Source organism: Lepidochelys olivacea (assembly GCF_965140295.1).
Source record: "Lepidochelys olivacea isolate rLepOli2 genome assembly, chromosome: 1".
NCBI lineage: Eukaryota > Metazoa > Chordata > Testudines > Cheloniidae > Lepidochelys > Lepidochelys olivacea.
This window is the reverse complement of record NC_140411.1, coordinates 52440614-52453338: the sequence shown is the minus strand read 5'-3', so window position 1 is coordinate 52453338 and position 12725 is coordinate 52440614. Positions and strand designations below refer to the sequence as shown.

The following is a 12725-nucleotide window of genomic DNA, read 5'->3' as shown; positions in this document are numbered from 1 at the left end:
CTCACAGACCTTGGGAGTCAGGCCAGTCCTCGCTTACAGACAGCCCCCCGACCTGAAGCAAATACTCACCAGCAACTACACGACACACAACAAAAACACCAACCCAGGAACCAAACCCTGCTACAAACCCTGGTGCCAAGTCTGTCCACATATCTATTCAAGGGACACCATCATAGGACCTAAACCACATCAGCCACACCATCAAGGGCTTGTTCACCTGCACATCTAACAATGTGATATCTGCCATCATGTGCCAGCAATGCCCCTCTGCCATGTATATTGGCCAAACCGGACAATCTCTATGCAAAAGAATAAATGGACACAAATCTGACATCAGGAATCATAATATTCAAAAACCAGTAGGGGAACACTTCAATCTCTCTGGTAACTCAACAACAGACCTAAAAGTGGCAATTCTTCAACAAAAAAACTTCAAAAACAGATTCCAACGTGACGCTGCAGAACTGGAATTAATATGCAAACTGGATACCATCAGATTAGGCCTGAATAGAGACTGGGAGTGGTTGGGCCATTACAAAACATAAATTTAATTTCCCCAATACTAATTTCTCCCTACTACTCACACCTTCTTGTCAACCGTCTGTAATGGGCCACTCTCTTACCACTTCAAACGTTATTTTTCCTCTCTTGGTATCCTGCTGTTAATTGATTTATCTAGTTAGACTGACCTCACACTTGGTAAAGCAACCCCCATCCTTTCATGTATTTATAGCTACTCCTGTATTTTCACTCCATGCATCTGATGAAGTGGGTTCTAACCCACAAAAGCTTATGCCCAAATAAATTTGTTAGATTCTAAAGTGCCATAAGGACTCCTTGCTATTTTTGCTGATACAGACTAACATGGCTACCACTCTGAAACCTTTATACACACTGTTTACTCTAAGGAAATGATTTGTACTGTAGCACAGGTATTGGCTTTGTGTAAGTCAGGGGTCTCAAAGTCCCGGCCTGGAGCGTGGGCCATCTATGGCCCGAGAACCTCCCCACTGCAGCCTGCAGAGGAGAGACCCATGCAGCCATGTTGCCAGCTCTGTCTCCTGCAGGCACCACCCCTCCCCCCGCAGCTCCTATTGGCTGGGAGAGAGGGACAGAGATACCATCACTAGTCGCTGGGCAGAGTCAGCCATGGAGGCAGCATCATTAGTCGTCGGGCAGAGTCAGCCATGGAGGCAGTGTCACTTTTTTCCACAATGAATATAAACAAGTCAAAGTACCGAACACAACTATCTGATGCACACCTTGCTGCAATCCTGAAGGTTTCAACTGCTCAGTCACTGAGGCCAAACATCAACAAACTGATAGAACTGAAGCGTTGCCCGGTGTCTGGAAAACACCAAAAACTCTCTGGCAGGCGAAGAATTGTATAAAGTTGTATGACAGTTTCATTATTTCTAAGAAATTCGAAATAAAAAATACAAAACAAATGTTTTCTTTTCTGAACACCATCTTCAGTGACATTATTGGCCCACTGGGAGGATTTGAGGACTGGCTCTGGCCCTAAGGTAAATTGAGTTTGAGACCCCTGGTGTAAGTATTCTATAAATACATTAGGTAAAGCAGTATACTGAATAGTGGTACCAAATATGCCAGCAAGTTTGGCCCAAAGTATGTCTAATCTCACTGTAAAAGCCTTTTATCACTACACTATCAAACTAGTGTATTTTCATTTACTAAATACGCTCCTCTTAAAGTATCATCATATTCACGAACTATGTGAAAAACACCCCATGTCAATATGTACTTTTAATATAATTTGAATACTTACCGGGCAATTCTACTTAAACTAAAGATGGAAAAAAGCAGAACTCCAGATCTGAAAACCTTGAATTTTGAGCAAGTTTTGGTCTTCACTTCGCAGAATTGGCTATCATCTCTGTAATGGGTGGAGGGAAATCCCCAGGTCCAACTCCCCTCCCCCTTCCCAGATTCTTGGGGAAATTTTATATTGAGTCCAAATTCAAACTTTGCAACTCACTGGACCATCTCTTCTTTAAAATACATAAATAGGATTCCCAAAATGTAGTGACAGTGTGTAAGCAATATTTGGCACAAGTATTAATAATACATTCTCATAAGGGCATGCTAGCAGTAATAGTTTAACCATAAATTTACCAGAAACTAAAGAGGATTTAATAGTAAAAGAAAAAACTGAATGTTAAACATTAAATTTTCAAAGTACCTTTATGGGATTTTACCCACAATTTCCATTTGCCTTTAATTTGGGAATTGTATAGCTAAACCTCTGAGCAACTCTATGACATTTTAGGTGTTAATCCCTAATTTGAAACTGCATTATGTTTTCTATAAATTATAAGAAAAGGTTACTCACCCTGTGCAGTAACTGTGGTTCTCTGAAACTTGTAACTTTGTGGGAACTCGAATTCAGGTGCAGATGCGTCTCTCGAGCCCTTGATTACAGATTTTTTGTTGAGCGTGTATTGGGCCTGAACATGCATCCTATACACCCTCATACTGTGCACCGACACGATACATGGTTGCACAGGTGAATCACCCTCAGTTTCTTCTCTATCCAAATCTCCCACAGAGAACAGTCCAAAGCAGAGGGGAAGGAGGGAAGGTAGTGGAGCACCCACACAGACACACATCTTGAAGAAAATCAGTTATTGCACAGGGGGAGGAATTTGTCCTCTTTGAGTAGTGGGCCTATGGCTGCTCCATTTCAGGTGACTCCCAAACAGTATCCCCACAGGAAGGAGGGAGCTTCAGAAATGAGTCCAGAATGGATGATAGAACCAGAATTCCCAGTGCCACCTCAGATCTAGCAGCACGGATCAAGGAACATTGCTTAGAAAATGTATTTATTGAAGCCCATGAAGGGGCCTTACATATCTCAGATACTGGAATATTTTTGAGTAATGCCATGGATGTTGCTTGTGACCTGGTAGAGTGCACTATCACCCTGTGGGAGCATTGAGCACTGGCTTCATCATAACAAGCAACAACAGACCCAGAGTTCAACATGGACAGTCTCTGGATGGAGATTGTGAACTTTTTGGATCTGTCTGCGATGGAAACAAACAGTCTAGATGACTTCTGAAATTGCTTGGCTCTATCTGGATAGGAGGCCAAGGAGTGTCTGAAATCTAAGGTATGAAAAGAGGTCTCCTGTTGAGACTTATGTGGTTTGGGGAAAAACATCAGTAGATGAATGGTTTGATTAAGATGAAAGTCCAATAATACTTTAGGTAAAAATTCAGGATGTGATCATAAAGAAACCTAGTCTTTGAAGAACATCATAAAGGGGGATCTGCCATTAAGACCTCAATTTCTCTGACTCTATGGGCCAACATTTAGCCACTATAAAAGCTGTCTACATCGATAAGTGAAGCAAAGAATACATTGCCATCAGTTTGAATGGAGGTCTCATGAGGCATCTAAGTACAAATTTGTCAGGTGGTAGGGGTCTTTGACTTGGGGGTAGAGGTTTGCCAAATCTTGAAGACACAGGGTAAGCAAATACAGAAAACCCTTTTTATCTGGAACATGAAAAGCTAATGTTGAGATCAAATGAACCTTGATCAAGCTAACTGATAATGCTGATTTCTTTAGGTCCAACAAGTTAACCCATGCTGAGAGAGAAGAGAATCTGGATACAAGCTGTTGTCATTGACACCAGTGGCTGCATCTCTTCCACTTCTACAGGTAAATGACCTGGGTTGACTCCTTTCTACTGAGCAGTAACACTTGTACTTCCATAGAACAGATAGATTCTAACTCCACACACCATCAAGGAACCATGCTCTGAGGTGGAGGAGCCCCTAAGTTGGGGTGACGTAACTGACTTGTGTTTTGGGAGAGGAGATGGGAAATGATCAGAAGTTTGATTGCCGGGTGGATGGATAGGTGAAGCAGATAATCATATCCAGCTTGTCTTGGCCAAGTTGGAACTGTAAGAATAACCCTGGCCTTATCTTGTTCATCACTCTCAGTATTAGCAGTGTTGGAACAAGTGCACAGATTAGGTCTACAAGACAGTAGAAAGGCATCTCCCAGAGAGTGATGGCCTAGACTTCCTTTTGAAAAGAACAGATGATACTTCTCGTTCCTGGAGATGGTGGAGAGATCCACCTCTGGTAGTCCCTAAGTTTGGAATATGGAGAATTTGAGAGTCCAATTACCACTCATAGTTCTGGGAGAAACATCTGATGAGTGTATCAGCTGTGGTATTCTGAGCTTCATGGAGATAGACAGCCAAAATATGGATCTGATGGGTTATATACCAGCTCCATAGCTTTATTGCTTTGATGGACAAGGAGGTAGATCCTGCTCTCTGTGCTTGTTAATATAGAACATGCAGGCTACATTGTCCATCGTGATTCTGACTGATTTGCCCCTGATGAGGGGTAGAAAATGAAGGCAGGCATTCCTGACTGCCCAGAGTTCTAACAAGTTGATGTGGAGACTGGTTTTCTGAGGTCACCATCTGCTCTGAGCTGTGAGTACTGAGGTGAGATCCCCATTTCAACAGTCATGCATCCACTGTCATGGTGATTGTCAGAGTTAGACGAAGGAAAGGAATGCCTGCACCAACACTGAGTTGATCTTTCCACCACTCTAGGGAGTTCTTTACATGACGGGGAACCGAGACTTGTTTGTCTAAGCTGTTGCTGATCAGTGAACAGACCTTTTTGACAGTTCCTTACTGAGGTACAAGTTTTAACTAGTTTCAGCCAGTCCCTGATTGGCTTCAGGTGTCCCAATCAACCTAGCGTTCTCCCTGCCTTCTGGAAAGTTCTTAATTGGCCCCAGGTGTCTTAATTGAACTGGAGCAGCTGCCATTTAACTTATCCTGGTACCAGGGATACAAGGGCTCCCTTAAATGGTCCTGACCAGATTTAATAATGTTATGAATCTGTCCCTGGAGAGGTAGACTCTGGCTGTCAATGAATCCTAGGATGTCCCTATAAACTGTATTTTCTATACAGGGTTTAACATGGATTTTCTTACATTGAGCAGAAGACCCAATTTCAGGAAAAGAGAAAGGGCTATCTGAGTGGTTGACAGTACTGCTTCATATGATCGGCCCTTGAGCAGCCAGTCAACAAATTATGGGAAAACTAAAATTGCCTCCTGATAAAGGTAAGCAGCTACTACTGCTAAGACCTTTGAGAACACCCATGGAGCTGAGGAGAGGCCAAAGGGAAGTACTCGGTATTGAAAATGATCTTAGCCTATCGCAAAGTGTAGCTATTTTCTGTGAGATGTGTGTATCACTATATGGAAATGGGCATCTTGTAGGTTGAGGGCCAAAACCCAATCTCCTGCCTCTCATGAAGGGATGATAGCTGTCAACATCACCATCCTGAAGTTTTGAGACTTTATAAATTCGTTTAGTAGTCTTATATCCAAAATTGGTCTCCACTGTATCTCTTTCTTTGGCAAAAGAAAATACCTTGAATAGAACTCCTTTCCCTTTTGAAGAGCTTGGACCAACTCTAATGGTCCTAATTGAAGCAGGGAGTCTATTTCTTGTCTCAGTGAAAGCTCGTGAGAAAGGTCCCTGAAGGGGGATGGAATGGAGAGAGGGACATAAAGTGGATGGTGTACCCTAATGTTATGACCTCTATGTCTCTGGTGATCCACTTCCATGCCTGATGGAAATGGGAAAGTCAGTCTCTATACTGGGGAGGTAGGCAAAAAGGTGCAGCTGTTGAACTAGAGATGTGGGAGGATTTGAACCCTTGGCTGATGAATCAAAACTTTTTGATGGTAACTGGGTACTTGAAGGAGGATGGGCAGCTCTCTTCCTCTGGAACTTGTGTCTCTTGCAGGGGGATTCGGTGGGTCTGTGAAACCCAGAGAATGAAACCAAGCAAGATATCTGGGCAGTTTGTGACCTGCTAAATCTTCTTTTATTCTTAGGTGTGTAGAAAACCAGAGATAGTACATTTTAATGTGTGAAAAAATTAATTCGTGGTCTCTGAAATAGCTTCAGACCATTGAAGGGGAGGTCTTCTACAGTGTTCTGAACTTCTCTCAAGAACTCTGGGAGTTGGAGCCATGATGTCCTGCACATAACTACCACATAGAAATGAATCAGGCTGCAGTGCTTGCAGCATGTAAGGATGCTTGAAGCAACGATCTGGCTAGTAACTGATCCTCAGTGATGATGGCCTAAAATTGTTCCCTTTGCTCCTGTGGAAGATGATCAATAAAAGCTAAAAATTTACTGTAATTTGTGAAATTGTGTTTAGCCAAGATCACTTGATAGTTTGTGATCTAGCATAGCGAGGTCATGGACTTTTGTTCAAAGAGATACAAGCACTTTTGGTCATAGTCATATGGGATAGACTTGCTTACCTTATTCGTTAATTGCATCCATCGCTATAGAATTAGGTGGAGGTGAGAGAATAAGAATTTGGAGTTCTTGGATGGGACAAAATATTTTTATCCACCTGTTCTCAAGTAGGCAGAACCATAACAGGTGTTTGACTAACAGTCTTTGCGAGGTCCAGGACAGCCTCGTTAATAGGTAATGCAGCTCCAGATGGTGCTTCTCATTGTAAAATGTCAAGCAACTTGTATTGCAAATCCTTGATTCTTGCTATTCAAAGACTGTCTGCAACCCATTTAATGAGGTCCTGAAATGGCTGGAAATCACTGGCCATAACTGGTGGTGGAGGCATGACCACCTCAAATTGTGATGCGATCTCTATTGAGGAGAAGAGGATTGAATGTCACTGTTGGAGCTGGTGGTCTGGCAAATTGTCTGCACATATCTCAGGGACACCTATATGGCCATGCAGGGGCCCATATGGGAGATGGGGTGGCATCCTTGGTTGATCTCACCACCCATGCTGTTGTCCACAAGTCTTTTCTGTTGGTATCAAAGAGTGGGTTCCAATGTAGATGTGTAGGGGAACCCTGCACAACAATAGACAAGACTGAAGGGAGGTCTCCTTCCTCTTCCTCAGTATCTTCAAATGGAAAGGAGAGGCACCGGCAGAAAATGCTGGTGAATCCGGTGGTACCAAAGAGTGATGGTAGCCTCGGAACTAGAATCTTGGTACTAAGAAGTGTTTGGTACCTACAAACCATGGAAATTCCGGTTCATCTGCCAATTTCAAGTCTTTCAAGTACCTAAATTCCAGTTGTACCATATGGAGGACTGGTACTAACATAGTCGTCTACTTGGTTATTGCAGCAGACACTGCTGTAGATTTACAGCATACTAAAGTTGGTACCGATGGTGTCTGATGTTTCTGTTTGCATGATACCAAGGGCCCTGACTTGGCAGGTACTGATGATGGAGCTGTGCTCAATGGTTCTGGTCGAGTTCTTATCCCTACCTTCCTTGTAATGTGTAGATGGTACTGAGGCTCAGTTGGAGCTCTGTTTGTCCTTCAAGCTCCAGAACCTTCCAGCCCAATCAGTACCAAGAGAAATCATTTTCCTCTATGGTACTGAGCTGAGAGGTCAAGGCTTCTGAGCCCATCAAGCTAGCGGGGGACTGAGGTCTTCTGGAAACAGGCTCCTTATGAAGGGAGTCAGAGCTCCTCTTCTTGAGAGCCTGTGCTGGTATCTCTAGAGTCTTCCCCTTCATAGGGAAGACTGGAGGTGAGGTCAAAGGAGCGCTTGATCTGCCCAAAAACAGGTGTTCAGGGGGTCTCCTGCCATGATTCTGAAGCAGGGTGAAGGGAACTTTCCATCAGTAGCAGCCCCAACTTGATCTCCCAGTTCTTTCTTTCTGTGGATTTAAGGGCCAGGTGGAAGTTACACTTCTGGGACATGTGAGACTCTCTCAGGCAGCAAACACAATTAGAGTGGCCATTGCTTACTGAGATAGCCTCCCAGTAAGAGAAGGCAGTGTTTGAAACTTGGAGAGCTGGGCATGTCCTGCCAGGCAGGTAAGGATCCCTGAAGGGAGGGAGACGAACAAAGTTAATTCTCTCACTATTTAACTATCCACTAACTATTAATTATCTTATGCTAAATTAATACTATAAACAAGAACTCTAGCCAAGGCACACTTAAGGCAGACACGCTAAGACTTCATATCTGACTAATGCAGTTCAGAAGAACCTGAGAATGATTCACCTGCAAAGCCCAATACAGCCTTGGTGCATGGCTCAAGGATGTATAGGATGCATGCGTGAGCCAAAGAGACTCTGCTAACAAAAAAAATTCTGATCAGGAGAGGCACATGTACATATGAAGGGGAGCACCCCAGGAACACTGCTCAAAGAAGAGAGCTTGATCATCAGTTCTCGTGAAGAGTCTGACTGCAGCTTCACAATCTGGATGCAAACTACTACCACGGCCAGGTAGCTCTCATCTTGGTGACAAAGTCTCTTGGACTTAGCCTTCTGACTGTCATATACATTACAGGTACTAAGATGACATTATGGGAAGCATTCCTTCTACAGTGATCTAGTGGGATGGATTCCTCCATAACTGAATGACAGCCAGATTGCTGGGGACAAGACTGAATGACTTGTGTGGCCCAAAATCATCAGTTCAGACTGACATCTCTCAAATCTTGTGAAGTAACCTGAATCTCAAAACATAGCAAAGTTTATTCCCTGAACTTTCTGAGAAGAGAACTGATTGGAATGCCCCAGTACAATGGTGTACCAAAGTGGAAGTTATATATACATTATATACCCTGTTCCTGCTCTTTACAGGGATGAAAACATCTGTTCAGTTTTGGTAATAATTTAAACGAATAGGCAAATATAAACTCATGCTTCAGGACAGTACCATAAAAGTATTTTAAGTGTTTCTGACCTCAACATGTTTCAGGTCTCTATCACCAATCACAAGTGGGGAAACAGAGACACAGAAAATATCTTGCCCAAGGTTACACACAAAGAACAAGAAACATAACTGTGCAAAGTGAAATATTTGAGAACTTAGTCAGCTTAGGCCGGGTTTAGTTGAAAAGACAAAAGCAAAACACACTTTAAATTTGAAGAAACTGCTACACATTTTTATACAGAAGAAGCTCATTTGAAATTCCAACCCAACAGGCACTGAGTTCCTCACTTTGTACTATACAGTATGTAAAACATCACAGATGTCCATGGAACACATATAAATAAACTAAGCCTCTTCCATCTCATTGTATATTTGTTTCCTCAAGTTAAGGCAGAAATCCAATTAATAAATAATGTTGTAGTACCTAGATGTGCAGAACAAATGATATATAAAATCACAAACTCTTCTGAGACACTTGTAATGTTCACACAAAGAGAAGCCCAGAATAAAAAAAGAATAGCAACTCTATAGTCCCTTTGTTTTGTCAGGTCAATTCAGATTCCTAATGTTAATGTAATCTTGGTGTTTATACTTAATAATCTCAGTGGCAGTAATGGAACAATAAAACCTCTTTTAAAATTGCTTTAAAAAGAAAAGCATGCACAATTAATATGGATGCTTCAGCTTTTGAATACAACCTTATTACTAGAGAAAATGAGAATCAGGAAAGGATCTTATTGTTTAACATATTGGAAGATATGGGCTTCCTTTTGACAAGGTCCCATGTATATGTACAATAACCCTTTGTATTTAACAATAGGTAAGTAATAACAACAGTAAAATTACCCTGCTCTCCAGCTGTTTCTGTATATTGTGTAGATGTTGGTTAATCTAATGCGTATTGTTGCATAATATCCCCAGGCACAGTCAAGTAAAAGCTAAAGCTGTACAAAAAAGCCTACATTTTAAATGGGTCTTGTCATTAATGCTTTATTAATTGCCCCAGGCAATGCAAACCCAGAGCTAGGCAAGCTATAACAATATGACACTTTAAGGTCAAATCCAATTTCTGCTGCGTTTTATGGACTGGGCCAAATATTGAGTTAACAGCAGGAAAGAACAATTTATTGGGCTTTTTTCATATTCTGAATTAGATCAGTTTTTTTGTGGAAACAAAACAACTTTTAAACCCTCAACATCATATAATCGTTGACTGTTTTCTATTATGGCAACAGTATTTTCTAACAGTCACCTACTTAAAGTATGTATAATATATGGGGTTTTTATATAAAGGGACTAAATAAAAAAGCCTCTATAAGCCTATGTGAAACAAAACATCATTAATGAAAATTCATAAACTATAGCTCCACATTATGTAACACAACACATTACATGAATTAATATATGTAAAATTAAACCTACCTTCACATCTGAGGTATCTCTTTGGCTGTTTCTCCAAGATCTTGCCACTGAAGAGAAGGTTCGATCTGGATGGTCAAATTTTGCATCATTTGCATTAAGAAAGAATGTTGTGAAGGGCTCCTATGACCAAACAAATGAATACACATGTAACACAACAGTACAGCAGAATGGATCACACAGCAGTTTCCTAATGAGATATGAGAAATTTTGAAGTTTAAAATGAAAACATAAGAGTAGAATAATATTTGGCATCTCATTTTACACACACACACACAATTATTTTGGTAATGAATTTTGCACCATACAAATCTGATTGCTGGAATTGAAGGATACAATATTGCATACTCTGTCATAAGACTACTGTTGCCATGATAATTGGCAGGCAGGTGTGCTCTGGTATGACTTCCATTGAAATCACCACAAACACTCTCTTTGTTACATATATTACTATGCCTGGTCTGAACAGCACAAGACTGTGCATTCAAATTAGATCACATGAAAGCACCTACACAATTTTTATTTTCATATAATGCCACAGTCTACGCCTGTTTTCTTCTCAGTTGGTAGGATTGGGGGTGGAGATATGGTGACGCTTTTGACAGGTTACGAAGATGGGCGGGGGTCTGGCTTTATTGTTATTTTTGGGGCAGCTGATTGAATGAGGTATGGATTTTATTTTGTTCTATGAAATATTGATTCTTTGTTCATGGTAATGAGTGAAATATAAAGATAAATAACTCAGAGCCAAGGAAGGACACTAACAATCAAACTAAATGAATGAATGCCATCATTTTTTTATATTATGCTATTCTGAACAGCTATGATACACTCTACCAAACTAGGATTCTATATCTTCAAGAAATATGCTACGAAGGGTTTAGCTCAGAGGTGGGCAAACTACGGCCCGCAGGCCACATCCTGCCCGGCCCCTGAGCTCCTGGCCTGGGAGGCTAGCCCCCCTCCCCTGCAGCCTGAGCTCACTGTGCTGCTGGCGCAATTCTCTGGGCGGCGGGGCGGGGCTGGGAGCTCCTGGGGCAGCGCAGCTGCAGAGCCCGGGCTGACCCGGTGCTCTGTGCTGCATGGTGGCGTGGCTGGCTCCAGCTGGGTGGCGCTGCCAGCCACCAGTGCTCCAGGCAGCACGGTAAGGGGGCAGGGAGCAGGGGGCGGTTGGATAGAGGGCAGGGAGTTCAGGGTGGTGGTCAGGGGGTGGGGGTGTGGATAGGGGTTGGGGCAGCCAGAGGTCAGGGAACAGGGAGGTTGAATGGGGGAGGGGTCCCGGGGGGGCAGTCAGGAAGGAGAGAGTGGGTTGGATGGGATGGCGGGGGCCAGTCAGGGGCAGGGATTCCAGGGGTGGGCAGGGGCCAGGGAGAAGGGATGGGGCAGGGATCCCAGGGGGCAATCAGGAATGAGAGGAGGGGTTGGATGGGGTGGCGGGGGAGGGCAGTCAGGGGACAGGGAGTAGGGGGGGTGGATGGGGCAGGGGTCCCGGGGGGGGCCATCAGGGAACAGGGAGGGTTGGATGGGACATGAGTCCCGGGGGTCCATCAGGGCGAAAGAAGCAAGGGGGGTGGATAGGGGGCAGGGGCTGAGCCACACCTGGCTGTTTGGGGAGGCAAGCCTCCCCTAACCTGCCCTCCATACAATTTCCGAAACCCGATGCGGCCCTCAGGCCAAAACGTTTGCCTGTCCCTGGTTTAGCTCTATTTGTTATCAGTACATAATCTATGCTGTGGAACATGCATCAGAACAAGACTTGTGTATAACTAAGTCACTGTGTAACCTATATACAAGTCTTCCTAATTCCCTACTTATTGTTTGTGCCTCTGATTTGTGTCATATCAACCATCAGATAAAATAGCAACTATTAAATTTAAACACTTTTACAAAAAAGGACTGTATCCCAGAAAGCACTAATTCTCAAAAGGTGTGATAGTAGATAATTGTTAGGGGGCTCAAATTCAACATGACATCCCAGTGTGATGCTACAGCTACAAGGATGAAGATTTCCTTACTTGTTCTCAGCCTGGGAGCCTGGCCTTACCCCTCAGTGTCTGTGAAGATAAGTATATTAACCCATTATACTGTATAGGATATGATATTCTTCCTGCTGTCTAGCAAATAATTCCAAATGATGGAATTTTAATTCTATCCTTTTCTCTTTTAAATGCCTAGGAAATTATGCACACACAAAAAGACATTAAAAGAATGCAGGTTGCAGAGCAAAAGCACTCTAAACCCTAGTAATGGCAAGTTTACCCATGCATATTTGTCCATGCAACTTTGAAGCTCCCAATAAAGTCTGAATTAAAATAATCACATACTGTTTTGGTTTCAGGACCCTAATACATGTTGCACAGTAAATAGTCCAGAAGATTTCCCACCTCGTTACTGTGGGAGTCAGACAGGAAGCGACAATGAGGCAGAGAACCACATATTAAAGCAGGGGTAGCCAAAGGGCCAAATACGAAGTGCCAGATACTTTTGAACGGACCCTGAAATCTTTTTATTTACTTATTATTTTCATTATTATTTTTGTATTTTCTCTGGAGTCTGGACCTTGA

At 42.7% G+C, this 12725-nt stretch overlaps 1 protein-coding gene across 2 annotated transcripts in view; it reads right to left on the bottom strand.

The window, feature by feature from the left end:
• Positions 1-12725, bottom strand: part of NBEA (neurobeachin) — an 867588-nt gene that overhangs the window by 85420 nt on the left and 769443 nt on the right. For both annotated transcript variants that reach the window (XM_084617023.1, XM_084617024.1), the window contains one exon: positions 10165-10284. In XM_084617023.1, coding sequence (XP_084473149.1) covers positions 10165-10284 — 120 coding nt within the window. The remainder of the gene's footprint in view (positions 1-10164; positions 10285-12725) is intronic.